The sequence below is a fragment of the Balaenoptera acutorostrata genome, chromosome 16, assembly GCF_949987535.1.
Source record: "Balaenoptera acutorostrata chromosome 16, mBalAcu1.1, whole genome shotgun sequence".
Lineage (NCBI taxonomy): Eukaryota > Metazoa > Chordata > Mammalia > Artiodactyla > Balaenopteridae > Balaenoptera > Balaenoptera acutorostrata.
The window spans coordinates 32,837,445-32,855,751 of NC_080079.1; the positions used below are offsets into that span (position 1 = coordinate 32,837,445).

The 18,307-nt window shown below is 40.7% G+C and overlaps 1 protein-coding gene across 6 annotated transcripts in view; it reads right to left on the bottom strand.

The window, feature by feature from the left end:
- Positions 1–18,307, bottom strand: part of ENTPD1 (ectonucleoside triphosphate diphosphohydrolase 1) — a 119,606-nt gene that overhangs the window by 80,320 nt on the left and 20,979 nt on the right. Inside the window, exon 1 of one of the 6 annotated variants that reach the window (XM_007187458.2) lies at positions 13,706–13,921. The exons of 1 other annotated variant lie outside the window; for it this stretch is intronic. Coding sequence is in view for 1 of the 5 variants with exons in the window: in XM_007187456.3 (XP_007187518.1) it covers positions 13,706–13,721 (16 nt within the window). In the remaining 4 variants the exon portion in view is untranslated. Of the gene's footprint in view, positions 1–13,331; positions 13,359–13,705; positions 13,922–18,307 lie in introns of those variants that run through there. 4 more of the 6 variants (XM_007187456.3, XM_057531443.1, XM_057531447.1 and 1 more) reach the window with 4 other exon arrangements.

Sequence of the window (18,307 nt, forward strand, 5' to 3'; positions counted from 1 at the left end):
GGCCATAACTAAAAACATGAAAATTACAAAAGGAAAAAGCTCATCAGTAAAGGCAAATATACAATAAAGGTAGTAAGTCAACCACATACAAAGCTAGTAGCAAAGTTAAAAGACAAAAGTGATAAAATCATCTATATCTGCAATAAGCAGTTAAGGGATACACAAAACAGAAATATGTAAAATATGTTGTCAAAAATAGTAATCATGCTCAACATTGTTAATCATCAGAAAAATGCAAATCAAAACCACAACAAGATACTACCTCACACCTGTTAGAATGGTTATCATCAAAAAGAACACAACAAATGTTGGCGAGGATGCGGAGAAAAGGAACCCTTGTACAGTGTTGTTGGGAATATAAGTTGGTGCAGCTACTATGGAAAACAGTATGAAGGTTCCTCAAAAAACTAAAAATAGAAATACCATGAGAAATACCATGATCCAGCAATTCCACTCCTGTGTATATATTCAAAGAAAACAAAAACACAGATTCAAGGAAAAGACACATGCACCCCCATTGGTCACAGCAGCTCTATTTACAACAGCCAAGATATGGAAGCAACCTAAGTGTCCATAAACAGATGAATGGATAAAGAACATGTGGTATATATATACAATGGAATACTACTCAGCCATAAAAAAGAATGAAATTTTGCCATTTGTAACAACATAGATAGGTATTATGCTTAATGAAATAAGTCAGACAGACAAAGACAAATACTGTATGTTATCACTTATATGTGGAATCTAAAAAATAAAACAAATGAATGAATGTAACAAAACAGAAACAGACTCACAGACATAGAGAAAAAACTAGTGGTTACCAGTGGGGAGAGGGAAGGGGGAGGAGCAAGACAGGGGCAGGGCATTAAGAGATACAAACTACTACGTATAAAATAAATAAACTACAAGGATATATTGTACAGCACAGGGAATATAGCCCATATTTTATAATAACTTTAAATAGAGTATAATCTATAAAAATTTTTAATAACTGTGCTATACACTCAAAAGTAATATAATATTGTAAATCAACTCTACCTGAATTTTTTAAAATCCAATCATTTCTCACAACTTCTACTGCTACCCCTAGGACTAGACATAATCATCTCTCACTGGTATTATTGCAGTAGCCTCCCAACTGATCTCTCTCTTCCACCTTTGCCCCCTTTCAGTCTATTCTCCACAGAGTAGCCACAGGGAGCCTATCAAAACGTGAATTGGATCCAGTCACTACTCTGCTCAAAACCCACAGTGGTTTCCCATTTCACTATAAGTAAAGCCAAAGGTTAACAATGGCCTGCAAGACCCTAGACAGTCTGTTTAGTTCAAATCCACCTCTCAGCTCTCACCTCCTGCATTTTTTTTTCCTTTTTTTTGGCCACACAGCATGTGGGATCTTATTCCCTGACCAGGAATTGAACCCACACCCCCTGCATTTGAAGCATGGAGCCTTAACCACTGGACGGCCAGGGAAGTCCCTCAGCTCTCACCTCCTTGTCACCTCTCTTCAACTCAGCCACACTGGCTTCTTTGTTCTTCCTTAAACACTTAATTTCTCTGCAGGACTTTGTATTTGCCAACCTTGCCACCTGGAACATTCTTCCCAGAGAGAGCCACATGCTGGACTTCTTTACCTCTTTAAGGTCTTTCTTCCCAATCACCTTCTATTTTACCACCTTATGTAAAATTGTAACCTCCCAATACTTCTCAACTCCCTTTCCTGCTTTGATTTTTTCTTAGTACTTATCACTAACATACCATACATCTTACTTTTTTTTTTTTTGCTAATTATCTGTCTGCCCTCACCCCACCCCTCCACCCAGAACATAAACCCTGTGAAGTCAAGGATTTTGTTTTGCTTTCCACTGTATCCTCAGTGCCTAGAACAGTGCGTGACATATACTCTTTGCTCAATAAATATTTGTTAATGAATGAGTCCATCTTCCTTCCATTGGCTCTTTTTTTTTTTTTTTTTTTTTTGGCTGCACCGTGCAGCTTGCAGGATCTTAGTTTCCTGACCAGGGAATGAACCTGGGTCTGGCGGTGAAAGCACGGAGTCCTAAACCACTGGACCGCCAGGGAATCCCCCCTGTTGGCTCTTATCCTTCAAACATAATCAAGTCCACTCTAGTCTGCAACATTCTTCCCTTGATCCAACTCATCCCTCACGTCAGCTCTCTCTTTCCCTCCACCACCTCACTTCTTGAGTTATCTAATAAGCTCAATGTTCCTACTTTCTTAACTTCTGCTGTTTAACCTCTTAATATTCTACTAAGTCTGTTTTCACCAAGGATATTTATAAGCTCCAAATTCTCAAACCCAATCACCACATCTCTTCCACTGTAAAATGTGCCATTAGAGTTTTAAGGGTTTTTGCTGGAGGGATTAAGGGTCTGTGGGTAGGAAATATTATAAAGTGCATCCCAATTCCCAAAAACATTATACTGTGGGGCAGGAGTAGAGGGCAGGGGTGGGAGGTGCTAGAAGAATAGAAAATACAATACCTCTTCCCATTCTCTTTCTCGTCTAATCTGCAGCTTTGGCACTTCTTCTAGAAACTTTGGTCTCAAAACACACTCTCCCTTGGCTACTGGGTTCAGACTCTCCTTGGCTTTCTCTTACCTTTTTAGGTTTTCTTTCTGAATCTCTCTTCTTAAGGCATTTCTTTTCCCATCCCTTTATTGTTGGTGTTTCCTTGGGTTCCAGTCTTCATCTCTTCTGTTTTCATTCCCTATACTTTCTTTTCTTTTCTTTTTTTTTTTTAGTATAATTGTTGTTTTATTTTTTATTTATTTATTTATTTATTTATTTATGGCTGTGTTGGGTCTTCGTTTCTGTGCGAGGGCTTTCTCTAGTTGTGGCAAGCGGGGGCCACTCTTCATCGCGGTGCGCAGGCCTCTCACTATCGCGGCCTCTCTTGTTGCGGAGCACAGGCTCCAGACGCGCAGGCTCAGTAATTGTGGCTCACGGGCCCAGCTGCTCCGCGGCATGTGGGATCTTCCCAGACCAGGGCTCGAACCCGTGTCCCCTGCATTGGCAGGCAGATTCTCAACCACTGCGCCACCAGGGAAGCCCAACATCTTTATTGGAGTATAATTGCCTTACAATGTTGTGTTAGTTTCTGCTGTATAACAATCATTCCCTATACTTTCCAGGGTGACTCATATTTTAAATGCTCATATTTTCAACTATTGACTCCATGCTCCAACTCTAACTCCCATTATCTCTTGATTTTGGCCAGACCTCTCCAAGCTCTACATCCACATTTCCAGCAACCAACAGAATATCTCTGCCTTGATATCTTATAAACATCTCATATTTAGCACGTGCCAGGATGTGCCAGGATGAACTTATTATCTCCCTCCTCCCCTGCCAAATCCACTCTCCCTCCCTCATTCCCAGTCTTATTCATAAATATTAATCCAATCATCTAAAGCTAAACTTGAGAATAAATCTTAACATCTCCTTCTCCTTCCCTCCCAACAAACCACCTAGCCCTCTACCTCAAACTCTACCTCATAAATATTGTTTAAATCCAGCTCCTCTCATCCATCCCTCTCCCCCACCCACCCACCATCAATGCCTTAGTACAGGTCCCCATCATCTCTCACCTACTGGACTATTGCAAAAGCCCAATACTAGTCTCTTCCCATTGCTCACCAACTTCTTGGTTCATTCCTGCCAGAGTGATCTCACAGAGCCAAGTCTTATGACCACTAAGTATGATGACAGCATAAGTGAAAATACTTTGCCACACTCTCCCACATTCTTGTGAAACTCTATATCTGTATCCTAAAAGAAATGATATTTTTTCCTCAAATGAAACATCAGTGCATTAGCATTAAGAAATGACACTAACGGCCAGCATCACCTCTTCTGAGACAAGGCAGCATGACCAGGGGCAAGTAAGCAGAGGCCTCAGCTGGCCCACCTAACACTCATTAACTTGGGATCAACAAAAGCGCACTGTGGGAGAAGAGAAGCACGGTGTGACGGGAGGGGCACAGGGAACTCTTTGGGAAGTCCCGGGTTTGTTGTTTTGTCTTGCTTTGTTTTGCTTGTTTGTGTGTTTATTTTTGCCTCTGTGAACTGATAACCTTACTCTACCATGAGTATAAAGAGACTTAGAACTGATCTCCAACAAAAGACATTACTTGGGCAAGGTGCTAAGCAGTGGAGCAGGAGCTCACTCCGCAGTTTAATGAAGGTTTGCTCTCAGTGGGAAAGGGGCAAAAGCAAGAAAATGGGCCCAGAGAAGGGTCCTTCCTGAATGCCTTTACGCCTCTGGACAAAAATACTGACAGAATCCTGAGAGCCGTAGCCTCTCTATCCTCTGAAACATGACTCTATGGCAACAGGACTGTTGCCTTCTTTCCTGGATCTGAGTGAGCTTTTTTGGGTAGAGGACTGAGATGTCTTCCCACACATAGCAGGGGATGTTGCATTTGGTGATTGCATTATTCTAGGATCCAAACGGAATCTAAGGGCGCCAAGGGTAGACCACGCACTCCCCATCTCTAACACTGAACTGGGATCTCCCAGTGCTTCCTTAAATTCTGTTTAGAATAAGATGAAAAACACATACATTCATTTGTGCACCCCTACAGAAGGTATCTCTTTTCTTTCAAGGATAAGGCCTTAGATTAAATAAATTTTGCAATAAGTAGAAAGAATGGTAGAGGAAAAGCTTGCTTCCAAAATAGATATGATGCAGGAAAGAGAGGGAAATCTTACTTTACTTATTTTTTGGTTAGATACAAGAGGATGTTGGTCTGAGAAGAGAACAGATTAGGATAAAAGATTTCATGGAAACCAAAAATACTGTAGCTGAATGAAAGTTTATACTAGAAATAATTAAGGAAAACTGAATCAGTGATGTAGGGAATATTAGGAAAATATTGTCAGAATACAAAGGGAAATAAAGGAAGGAAAGGAAAGAAGGAAGGAAGAAAGGAGAGAGAGAGGGAAAGAAAGAGAGAGAGAGAGGGAGGGAGGGAGGGAAGAAAGGGAGAGATAAACGGATGGAGTAAGTTCAGAGATAAGAGATCCAAATAATAGGTCCCTGAAGAAGAAAAGCAAACGAACAGAGTAGGAGCACTGATTAAAGTTATGAAAAGAGAAATCTTTCTTGCCCCTAAAGAAGTCCTGAATTTGGAAATCAAAAGGGTTTACCATATTCTAAGCAAAATCAATGAAAGGAAGTCTATACTCAGTTGTCTCACTGTGAAAATGTCAGGAATAGAGAAGAGAAAAATGTTCAGGCTGAAAAACATTGTCCTCAAAGTACTTCACAGCATCAAACTTCTCAAGACAATGGGGGAATATTTCCAATTAATTGAGGGGGATAAGCTATCTATATTTAGACAAGTTGTCACTCTCTTACCACATTGATGCCCTTTCTAAAAAATTACTTTCATATGCACCAGATCATTTTGACAGGAACAAAAATTAAGAACTCAAAAATGGGGAAAGTCATAGTGAGAAAAGAACTATATTAAAGTTAATTAAATTCATGCTAATGGGTACAGGGTTTCCTCTTGTGGTGATAAAATGTTCTAAAATTGATTGTAGTGATGGCCGCACGATTCTGTGACTATGTTTAAAAACAATGAATTGTAAACTTTAAGCAGGTTAATTATATGTGAATTATATCTCGAAATAATAGTAAGATCAACAACTATGGGTTCAAATCTCAACCTCAGCACTTACCAATTGAGAGACTTTAGGTAGGGCACTTAACTACTCATTCCTTGGTTTCTCATTTGTAAGACAGGGACAGTATCAACTTCAAACAGTTGTTTGAGAACTGAGTTAACATCTGTAAGTTGACTGGAACAACACGTGGCTCAATACACACTATAAACCTGTAGATTAACTAACTAAACCATCACCACTTCCACGTATTAAACACTTACTGTGTTAGTTTCCTACAGCTGCCATAACAAATTACCACAAACCCATTGGCTTAAAACAATACACATTTACTCTTACAGCTCTGAAGTTCCAAAGTCTGAAATCAATTTCACTGGACTGAAATCAAGGTGTGGGCAGGGCTACTCTTCCTTTTCCATCTGCTTGATGGCATTCCATGCATTCCCCATTCTGCATTCCTTGGCTTGTGGACCTCTCCTCCATATTCAAAGCCAGTAGCACAGCATCTTGCTACAATGGTTGCGTTGCCTTCTTCTGTGTCAGGTCTCCCTCCTCCTCCCTCTTATAAGACCATCTGTGATTATCCAGGATCTCCCCAGTTTAAATTCCTTAATTTAATCACATCTGCAAAGACTCTTTCCGTATAAGGTAACATTCATAAATTCTGGGGATTCAGAGCTGTAATCTTTGCAGCCTACCACTGTTACTATATCAACCAAAAAAGAAGAAAAAGAAAATAAATCTATGAAAAAGCCCTAATGATTATTTGTAAGTACACCAAAATAAAGCAATAAAAAAGAAGACATTAAGCAAAAGATGGTATCAAGAACATTTCACACAGCTTAAATTAGAAAATATGAGTACTGCACTATTACTTTCTATTTACCAACTTTTGTTCACTGGAAACTTTTCGGGTCCTCCCTACCCTGCCTTTTCAGTTCAGTGCCTAAAAAGTTATTTTGCTGATGACACACTGTTTCAGATGTCTTTTGTGCATATGTCTGAGTCTTTATCCACTTGAGCAATACTGTTTCAATTTTATAGTTCAGAGATTCTGACCCTCCCCTTCTATATCCTGCCAACCAGACCCACCTCCTGGCTCTGGCCTCCTGGGACCTGCCATGATTATTTGGGAGGGAAAGACTTGGTGATTTTCACTCACACCATACTACAATACTTCCTAAAGTTATGTAGCCGTACAAGGCTCAGCTGCCTAAGATGCTGAGAACTTTATGTCATCTTCTTTCATCTTTCTCAAGACTTTATTGACTTACTCCTTCTCTGCATCTACTTTACTTCCTTTTATAGTCCCAACTCTCTATCACTGCCCCCCACCCTTTTCTAATAAGCCACAATAAAAAATTATTCACAGCTCATTCTTTTTCCTGGAATGAAAATTCTCATAGGTAACAATAAAAGTATACAAAAGTAAATGCAGATGTTACTATAATTTCACATAGGAGAATATTATGGTTGAGGAGGGATTACCATATAATTGAAATGACTGGATAGATTTACAAATATCCAATTTTATATCTTAAAAACACAATATATCTTATTCACAAGTGTTCACATTTATAAAAATTCACTACATGCTTAGGTACAAAGAAACCTCAGAAATATTAAAGCCATATTCTCTAATCATTGTGAAATAAAATGAAAAATTAATAAAAATTAATGGTTTAAACAAAAATGACAATTACTTGGAACTTTAAAAAAATTATCCTGGCTTAAAGAGACAATAAATGCAATATCAAACTTTTTTGAAAATATAACACCACAGATAAAAATGTATTGGATCTATTCATAGCTGTAAGTCTCTGTATAAAAACACTAAGGTTTTGGAAAAACTGTTGCAAATATAGCAGAAAAACCTGAATATCTTTATTTTATCAAGAGCTCACATAAATTAATTTAAAACATAAAATCCAATAAGTAATAAACAGGCAACGGATGTAAACAGTATACAAAAGAAGAAGCACATTATGTGAAAAATGTCAAATTCACCTAATTAAACAAACTAAAACAACATAAAAGCGGACACGATTATTTAAAGAAAAAAACAAAACAAAACACCTAAGTTGTCAGGGATGCAGCAAAACAGGAACTCCTTGTGGGAGCATGAAGGGTCCATCCTTTGGTAAAGCAACTTGTTAATAGTAATCAAGAACTTTAAAAAACATTTACAAATTTTAATCCAGTAATTCTACTTCTGGGATTCTATCCTCAGCATGCAACCCTACATATGGAAAACTTCACTCACAAAGATGTTTATTGGAAATGGGAACAACCTAAATGTTCAATAACAGGGACACTGCTAAAAAAAACTATGTGACTATAAAAATTATGCTAACGAAGACTATGCTATAAGGTGGAAAATACTTGTGCTTCACTGCTACACTAAAAGTCAGGCTTTAAAACTGTATGTATAGCCTAACAATCACAATGCCACCCCGTAATTTTTCAAGCTTGTAGTCAAGTAAGTGCTAAAAAAGAGAAACAGGGCTTCCCTGGTGGTGCAGTGGTTGGGAGTCTGCCTGCCAATGCAGGGGACGCGGGTTCGAGTCCTGGTCTGGGAAGATCCCACATGCCGCGGAGCAACTAGGCCCGTGAGCCACAACTACTGAGCCTGCGCGTCTGGAGCCTGTGCTCCACAACAAGAGAGGCCGCGATAGTGAGAAGCCCGCGCACCGCGATGAAGAGTGGCCCCCGCTCGCCGCAACTGGAGAAAGCCCTCGCACAGAAACGAAGACCCAACACAGCCATAAATAAATTAAAAAATTTAAAAAAAAAAAAAAAGAGAAACAACCCAGGCATAGAAAAAGGAACTACAAGGAAATACATCAAAATATCGTCATGAGCGATTGTTTTTCTTTCTCCTCTCATCCATATTTCATGTCTTCTTTAATGAGCATGTGCCATGTTACTTACATCTTCACGGACAGAAAGAAATTGTCCACATCCTCCTTATGGATCAGAAGGAAACACCTTTTTACGTAGGGCATGTACTGCCATTGTTCCTGGGTCTCTAAATTCATTTTGATACTCTAGCACAAAAACTGTGGGATGGAAGTATGTTAGGCAAACTCCCTCTTGCCTTCTCTACTCCAACGACTTCTTTTTTCCTTATGATTCCCTCAATTTTCCAAACCTAAAGAAATCCCATGGGTCCTCTCTGCATTCACTATCCTCCTTTGCGTCTGGGATCATTCTCACCTCACTTCTGCAGTGCAGACAGTGCCCCCTGGCACGCTGCTCGCATCTCAGAGTCCTGAATCCTTGGTAGCCCCAGCTCTCGGGCACTCCAAACACCCAGCAAAGGGCTCTGGGGCAGCCAAATGTTCTGTTCCAGTACTTCTCAGGTTGGAGGCAGGAATGAAAGCAGCATAAGGAATATTGGAGCCATAGAGAAAAGGTGGGAGATGTTTAGGAAATCCAACACAGGGCCTTTACGTGCAATTACAGATTGTATGTGATAAAGATTCAGATTTGTTTCTTGTATGGCAAAATTCTAGGACATATGTTTACTGAAAGAACAAAGGAATGCATGAATTAGGTTTCCCATCATCCTGCAATGACATAACTGATCAGTGACTCAAAGTGGTAGCTTCAGAGGAACGGGCGGTGCGGGGGGAGCACTGGGGAAGGGAGGGCTTGGTTGTTTGGTACCAAAATAAGCCCTGACACTATGGCATGCAATGACACTATGACATGGCTAGTCGAAGTGTGGCCTATGTAGGGGCAGCATTACTATCACCTGGGAGCTTGTTAGAAATGCACAATCTCAGACCTCACTCCAGAGTTGCGGGATCAGAATCTGCATTTTAACAAGATCCCCAATGATGCACATGCATATCGAAGTTTAAGAAATACCTGCCTCAGAACACACACACACATTCACCAAGACAAAGCCAGTGCCTCCGCTCATCTGCACTTCCATCAAACCTTCAAGAGGTTTGATGATTCTTCACCACAAGGGCTGCCCTCAACTTTGGCCTCCCTCCAAACCTTTTCAGGGAATGGAGCTCACAAGGAACAGACCCTATGGGATGTGCCCCAGTCCTCACCTTCACTCTGCATAGGCAGGTGGAATAAAACATTAATGCCCTTCGGCACAACCACTGGTTATGGAGTGCAGAAGCAACCATAAAGACAACACAAGGGAGAAAATACTCTTAAAATATGGTTTGGCCAAGTAAAAGCAAGACCAATCACTGCCATTTGTAAAAACTGTTTACCACATGTGCCCAATGACCATGCAAGACAATCATGATTAAAGAAATCATTTAGTATGCACCTGTTGACTTTGTAAAGGTTTATTAGATTACAGGACTGGTAATCCCAAACTCATAGTCCAGGCTAAACTTTGGACTTCTGCCTGCAAATCTCCAGGATGAACATGTAAATAGGTTCCCTACTTGGAACCTGGAAAAAAGTGAAAAAAGCTTTTTATTCTTAAATCTAGGCTGCGGTTTTGGTAAAAGAGAGAGAAAGGTCTTTAAACACTGCTGGGATTTGGAAGGGCTTATTGTGGGCACCAGACTCTACTCGTCTTTCTAGGTCCAACTGAAGTGTTCCATCCTTTGAGAAGTTTTCCCCCAAATCATCAATCCCTGTTCTGTTTCTCATGGGATTTTCCTTAAACTTCCATTATGGCTCTTAGGGAGGTAGGAGAACTTAACTATTAGGAACCCAAGCTTTGCAGCCTAACTATATTGGTCTAAATTCCCCCCTTTGCCTATTACTATCTGGATGATGTTGGCCAAGTAACTTCCCTCCACAGCTGTAAGATGCAGAAATCTCTATCATAGGTTTTTTTGGGAAGATGACATGAGACAATGCCAGATGTATGTATAAAAATTACAGTGCCTTGGGCTTCCCTGGTGGCGCAGTGGTTGAGAATCTGCCTGCTAATGCAGGGGACACGGGTTCGAGCCCTGGTCTGGGAAGATCCCACATGCCACGGAGCAGCTGGGCCCGTGAGCCACAATTGCTGAGCCTGCGCGTCTGGAGCCTGTGCCCCGCGACGGGAGGGGCCGCGATAGAGAAAGGCCCGCGCACCGCGATGAAGAGTGGCCCCCGCTTGCCGCAACTGGAGAAAGCCCTCGCACGAACCGAAGACCCAACACAGCCAAAAATAAATAAATAAATAAATAAATAAATAAATAAATAAATAAGAAAATCCTTTGGAAAAAAAAAAAAAAAAGACTACATAAGGTTTTAAAAAAAAAAAAATTACAGTGCCTTGCACATAATAAAAAACCAATGTTAGCTATGATTATTAGCACTTCACAGAGTCTGGTTTCAATTAGAGTTGGTTGTATATATGTCTGCCTTCCTCACTAGACTGTGAGCAAACTGTTTATATCCCACACATCTGGCATAGGGACTTACAAATGGAAGACACAATAATATTTGTCAAACGGGTTTGAAGGTATGCCAAGAAAAAGAAAGGGAGGGTGTTAGAAACAAATTTAATGTACTTTATGATTTTATCCAGGGCCAACCTCTGTGGTGTTTGTTTTTCTTCTATTACCAGAATATATTGTTGTCTCAGACTACGAGGTTGGTCGCTATAAAATGGGGCTGGTGGGACACTATTTCTGGAACCAGATGTTCTGTTCAGAGATAGTGAAGTTGTGCTATGAGGCATCTGAAATCTCCAGTTTGGTTCTCGGCTGAAAGGGGACTGGGGGCTGAAGTTCAGCCAGAGCTGGACGGGCCAAACGGGGTGCCCTAGCATAGGGTCACATCAGCTCTGAAGGTCACCCACCTAGAAGAGATGCATTTTGTTTTTCAGAGTATTCACTTAGAGGGATGTCTTTACATATTGCACAAAAGAGCTGTTTGTACCAGCAGGACTCCACTGCAAACTCAAAGGTCCCCTTTTAAACCAGCCTACTGACGCTTAGATGAACATCAACTAAGATAATATTACTTAGCTTACTAAATATTTATTGAGTGCCCATTATGTGTTAAACACTGTGCTAGACACTGCAGATCCAAAGGTAAATAAAGAAATTATAGTCAGGGGAAGGTTGGGAAGCGATGCAGAAGGCAGGAATATGGACAAGTATGACAAGTGCCACCTTAGGTGTAAGTGGTGAGGTATTGTAGAAACATCCAATATAAGGTTACTATAAGGCTCAAAGGGCTGGAGAAGGCTTAAAGGAGGGACTAACAATCAAGATGAGGCTTGAAGGAGTGATTGCAACAGCTAACATTTATTGAGCACATATTATATACATCAGGCCCTGTTCTGAGAACCCTGCATGAATCCCTCATTTAGTCCTTACAACAACCCTGTGAGGTAGATAACATTATTCTCTTCATTTTACAGATGAGGAGACTGAGGCTCATAGGAAAGGGTGGAGCTGGGATTCAAACTCGAGCAGCTTGGTTCCAGACTAAAGGAGGAGGAGAGGGCCAAATCAGCCTTCAAGGCAGAGGCAAGTGTCTTGAAACAATCTGGAAAGGAGGAAAGAAGTTCCCCAAGTCCCTTGAGGAACTGAAAGTGTCTGGGGGTGGGGACAGAAGTTCAGAGATGACTCAGCTCAATCTGCAGGTTAGAAGGGAAACCAGAGGCAGGGGATTTCTAGTCTGCTTTGGACTTTTGAAAACTAGCTGTGTGATTCCTGTCAACTAACCCCTTCTGGCTTCAGTCTCTCCCTTTTGTAAAAGGCAATAACAACAATACCTGGGCCCTACCACAGAGAATGGCCACGGGCACCAAATGGGAAAAATGCATGTAAACTTGATAGCAAAGCACAAATTCCTTCCCAGACTTGAGATTTCACCAGTATCATTTCCCCAGTAGCTTCAAAGATTTGCAAACCCAAATCAACAACGTCGGAGCAGTAACAAGAGACTCTGAAGTGGAGCAACAGGGTAGGGAAATACCATCGCCTGCATTCAAATTCACCACTTACTGTGTGATCCCAAGGTAAGCTGCTCTCTCACTACCTCAACTCCATCATCTGGGAAATGGGGATGATAATGATAGCACTCACCTTATAAATTGCTGTGAGGAATAAGTAACACGTGTAATACGCTTAGAACAGCTCCCAGCACAGAGTAAAGACGAAAACATTAACAGCTATCATTACTGTCATTATTAAGAACTCTACTGACTACTCAGCCCATTCCTCCACGTTCTATGTGATAAAAACATGTGGGGATATTACAGACCAGAGCTGATGAAGGTTTGCAACCCTACACAACCACACTGCTGCAGACATTCTTCCTGGCTCCCACGGGCTGGCAAGCAGCTGGCTCTCTGTCCTGGCAGAAAATGCCCAAAAGAGGTAAAAGACAGAGACCACACACCATCTGTACAATCCAGGCTGTTCTCGCAGTTTTTAGACAAAATCTAAATATAGTCCGTCCGATAAGCCTTGCTTTTTTAAGATAAAACTGTTCTTCGTACCTATACCCCTTCCCTCCCTCCCCACACCCATGCACACTCCCCCACACCTCCCAAGAAAAGTTTAGTCTTTTGCAAGACATACTCTCAGGTCCTGTTGTGACAGGCTCTTGCCACATTAACTTCTCTGTCTAATTCCAGGCAGAGAAGCCTTTGCTAATTTCACAACAGGAAAGCACACAGGAAATTCGAGAACAAGGCAAATCTACACACAGAGCCCAGCATCTTCAAGCAAACTCACTGAGGTACTGACCCGAAGCAAGACGACTCTGGACTGTAAATGAGGCAGCTGCCTCCTAAACTGCGAGGGGACGGAAGAAGTCTTTTCCCTCTAAAACACCAGATCTGAATACCAATTGCTAATGAATATTCATGAGCTGCTCCAGCTTGCTCAGGAGCCACCCTTGACTCTAACCCCGGAGCTTGGCTTCCTAAAATGTTTCCCAAAGTTTTTTCTCTGCCTCCTCTCAGAAGGAGAGGGTGGGAAAGTGTATTCAGGGCTTTTTGCCTCTTGCTCTTTCAAGTACTTGCTTTTGGTCCGGGCTTTTGGTTTTCTTTTTTCCTTTTTTTTTTTTTTTTTTTTTTGTTTGTTCTTAAGGATTCAGATCAAATCAATTTTGCTCTTACCCCTTCTATCTTCCATAATTGGCAGCTTTTGTTTTCTTCCTCTTTGCTCTTTATTTTTCAGCCTCTGCTTGCTGTGGTCGGTCTCAGTGAGAGAGGTACTCAAGGAACAGAGATATAACAGACCCTCGGGCTCGTGGGAGGGGCTAAATTAGCCTGCCCCGTTTCGGAAGGAACCTCAAACCCTATGCCTTTTTCATTGAAAGGACAGACTGGCCGAGAAGTCCAACAGCTCATTCCCCTAAAGCTTCCCCGGGTTGCAATTTTTTGTATCTTGAAACAATGTATGTTCAGATATCTCTCTTCAGCTCTTTCCCTCTCCCTTTGTTACAGAAATCCATTTTTCCCCTTGAAAAGTATATCTTGGCTGCAAGCAAAAAAAAAAAAAAAAAAAAGCCATTTACTTTTTGCAATTTTGAAGCAAGATAACAAGAAACTTGTTACCTTGATACCCACCGGAAAAACTGTGGGACCCAAGAACAATTCTTCCAGCCCCATAAATCCGATCACTTCTGGTCCCCTGATGAGCAATCCCTTTTCGAGGCTCATTACACCAGAAGAGCAACGGGTCACCCTAGCGAAAGACGCTGTGGCGAGGGAAAGCGTGGTATCCGTCAGAAGGCAGGGTGGGACGGCAGGGGAGGTTGCTCGCTGGGAACAGCTGTCTAGCTGTACTGATGCAAGTTGTCTACCTTTTCCAAACCTTGAACTCCTACCTCTGAAGTCTTATGAGCAAGAATTGCCACACCCAGGCTCTGCCAACATGACCCAAATGCAGATGAGAAACTGACCAAAACATTTTAAAACTGTGTATATGAAGTTATTTTGAAATCAGGACAACAGCCAACCCTCAGAGAGGAAGGTAAGTTCCCAAGTCCCAGGGCTGCCTGTCTGGGCAGCTTCTCCCTCCACAAGGCTGTCACAAACCTTAGCATTTTAGATTTGAAAGAGACCTCGGACGTCTAGTCTAAGCAAGGATAGAGGTGTGGAGACGTTAAGCTACAAGTTCATGTTCACATTGAGAGCAGGGAGCTGGTTGCTACCATGCTCTCCAGCACTTAATATAGTTTCTCCCACGGTGTAGGCTCTCAATAAATTTTTGATAAATGGTTGAGTTAATAAACAGCAGCAAAGCAGAACATAAATCTGATTTCACTGATTCCTAGTTCATGCTTTTTCTACACTGTTTCTTCAGCATGAGAGTTGGTATCTAAAGCCAATAGTACCATAAGACATTTTTCTTCCAAATATACCATAAGCCATTAAATCTGTGACCAATAAAGATTGTTTTTGACTCTATATATAACATATATTCTCCATTATACTTTTAATCATACTTCAATAAAGGCAGGGGCTTTTTTCAGTTTAGGCGTCTCTGTTATCTGCACAGTGCTCAGCAGCATAGTATGTGCTCAATAAATATTTGGTGCTGGACTGCCCTGGTGGTCCAGTGGTTAAGACTCTGCGCTTCCAGTGCAGGGGGCATGGGTTCGATCCCTGGTCAGGGAACTAAGATCCCACAAGCCGCATGGTGCAGCCCCAAAAAATAAATAAATAAAAATTTTGGTGCTTTAATAAATCTGGGTCTGTACAATACTCTTTCTTCACCTTACTAAAGGTTTCAGATTTAGCGCATTTGCCATTTATAATAAAAACTAATTATACTAAATGAAAATCCAGTGGATGCCTTCTCCAGAGCCAGTTTAGACTCCATTTCTAATAATATTGGTTTGATATCTGTCCTATTGTGGTAAAAAAATTTTTTACTCTTGTTTTATTTAATTAATTTTTATTGGAGTATAGTTGCTTTACAATATATGTTTACAATATGTATTTTGTGTTAGTTTCTACTGTACAGCAAAGTGAATCAGCTATACGTATACATATATCCCCTCTTTTTTGGATTTCCTTCCCATTTAGATCACCACAGGGCAGTGAGTAGAGTTCCCTGAGCTATATAGTAGATTCTCATTAGTTACCTATTTTATACATAGTATCAATAGTGTATATATGTCGGGACTTCCCAGGGGTAGAAGGTAATAATTTAGTGAAGACCTGGGGGAATGAGCTGTGTGGTTATTTATGTCCTTTTGATATTATTTAAACGGGTCTTACTCATGGTTGGTTTCAAGGCTAAAAGGAGACTTCAAAAGGATGGGGTTTTATCATTGACAGGGATGTCAGAGGCATGATAAATCATACTTCAAGAAACATGTTAAATGTTGTATGGCAATTAACAAATCTAATCTCAGGAATTCATAGATTTTTTTTTCCACCAGGAACACACCCAACCCCATCTTCTTACACCTGCTATAAACTAAGTCAGTACTCTTTGGTATTTGGTGTATGAACACTCAACAAACAAAATTTGCCAGCACCTTTTGAAAATCATATCAAATTTTCTTGACACTATTTGACATTGTACTTTGACAATCTATCAGCACCACATGCACGTCTTATCAAAAAAAAATTGTTTAGATTAACTCAATCATATTTGTAGTTCTCTACCATCAGTAATAACCTCTGCCCCCACTCCACCTGCCTGCTTACAGGTATTTAGGGATGATAAAAACCCCTGTGAGGGATAGGAAATAGGGCATGGGGTGGATATAAAAGTACTCTGAGAGTATTTAGAATGCACACTGGTTCAGAAAATGCCCCTTCCCCTCTTTTAGGAGAGGAGTAGGAAAGGCACTGTCTCTCTGAGCAGAGCCATGGTTCTCAACCCTACCTGCACATTATACATTATACGTAATCACTGCGGGTGCTTTAAAAATGCTAATGCCCATCCCTACCCTCAGAGATTGGAATTTGGCCTGGGGTTCAGGTAAGGATTTCTCATAAAAGGGCTCAGGTGATTTTAATGTGCTGCCAGGGTTTTAGAGTTAAGGAGATCTAGGTTTGAATCTTCACTGTGTAAATTAGACAAGTTAGTGAGCCTCTTTGAACCTCAGTTTATCTGTGAAATAAAGATTTAAAAAAAAATCTACTTCATAGAGTCATTGTAGGGAAAAGGGGGAAATAAATGTGTAAGAAATCCCAACAGAGACCCTAGCACATAGTTGGCACTCAACAAGTTTGAGTTCCTTTCCTCTTCACTTATATGCTAGGTATATGGTTCAGATTAAATAAAACATTGTCTTCTCTTCTTGTGTCCCTTACTTTCTCCCCCTCCAATATCTTCCATTTATTTTTCAGACCTTCTCCCTCTCCAATATCTTCCATTTATTTTTCAGAAGTAACCCCAGGGCAACTGAAGGGAATGAGAACAGAAGTCCCTTCCCTCCTACAGCACATAGTACCTCTCCACCTCCCTTCCCCAAATTTAATGTGATCCTACATATTCAACAGCAACTGTGGGACTAGGGACATGCTGAGAGAGAGGATTGGGGAGTGAAGTATGACCAAGTGTCACCCATGCCTTTGCTGTTCCAGGATAAGCAAGTGGCCTTGGTAGTCAGGAAGGAATGCCCTGAACTCTGAGTTAGGGGAAGTCCTTGAATGTTGCAGAATGGCCAGCTCTTCCAAAGTGGAAGTATGTGACCAAACAGTTGCACCAGAAGAAGGCACACTTAGAGCACATAGCACAGCAAAGTCAAGCACAGCAGACACTCAATAAGGAGTGTGCAGAATTGAAATAAAGGTCCTGAACTGCAGGTAAATGCCTAACCTGATCCCAGTACTTGATGAAGTCTGTGTTGTGTAGGCATTATCTTGGTTTACGTCAAGTATTTCACAACTGATTCATAACCACTCTTATCTGAACTACAACTACCACTTACTTCCTCTGCATTAGCTGAAATCCCTTGCATTTTCTGTTGAAACATCCCCTTTACCTCCTTCATCCTTCTACCCCCACTTCAGGTGCCCTGATTCCTCTAAATGTCTCAGACGTTTGCAGACATAATGAGTGAAGTGTCCCTTCATTAAAAAATGATAAAATTGTATTGCTACTCAAGAGGCAGGCCCCAAATCCATGAGTTTCAGGTATGATAACTGATAACAGCTATAACATCTTTAAGGTCAAAGACATTCATTTCCAAAGAAAGTACTCACTATCTATGAAAGTCCAATTGATTTATAAAAGCCCCAACTATTTAAAAAAAATTTTAATTTTAACATATTTTTTAAATGTTAAATTTAAATAGAGATGGTAAACAGATCAGTGGCTGCCTGAGATTCACTGGGGTGGAGGGAGGTCTGAATAGGTGAAGCTCAGGGGCCTTTTTAGAGTGTGAAACTATTCAGTATGATACTGCAATGCCAATGTAAACGTGACAATATTCATAACCTATAGATATTTAAAGGACAAAGAATGAACCTTAATGTACACAGTTTTAAAAAAAATCATCCATGAGGTTAAGGGATCCCTGAATGGAATGTTGATTGTGACAAAAGAATCTAACTGTATTACGAATGTATGAAAGAGCCTCATTGAAGGGAGTAGGGGAAAGTGTACTGACCTGAGTCACTTTGGAAATGAGTAAAGTTTGTAAGACTAAAGGCAAAAGGAACTATACAAAAACATATTACTCTATTTGATGAAGCTGTTTCCTATGGGGATACAGGTTCATAATTCTGAGACCACTACATATGTATACTGGA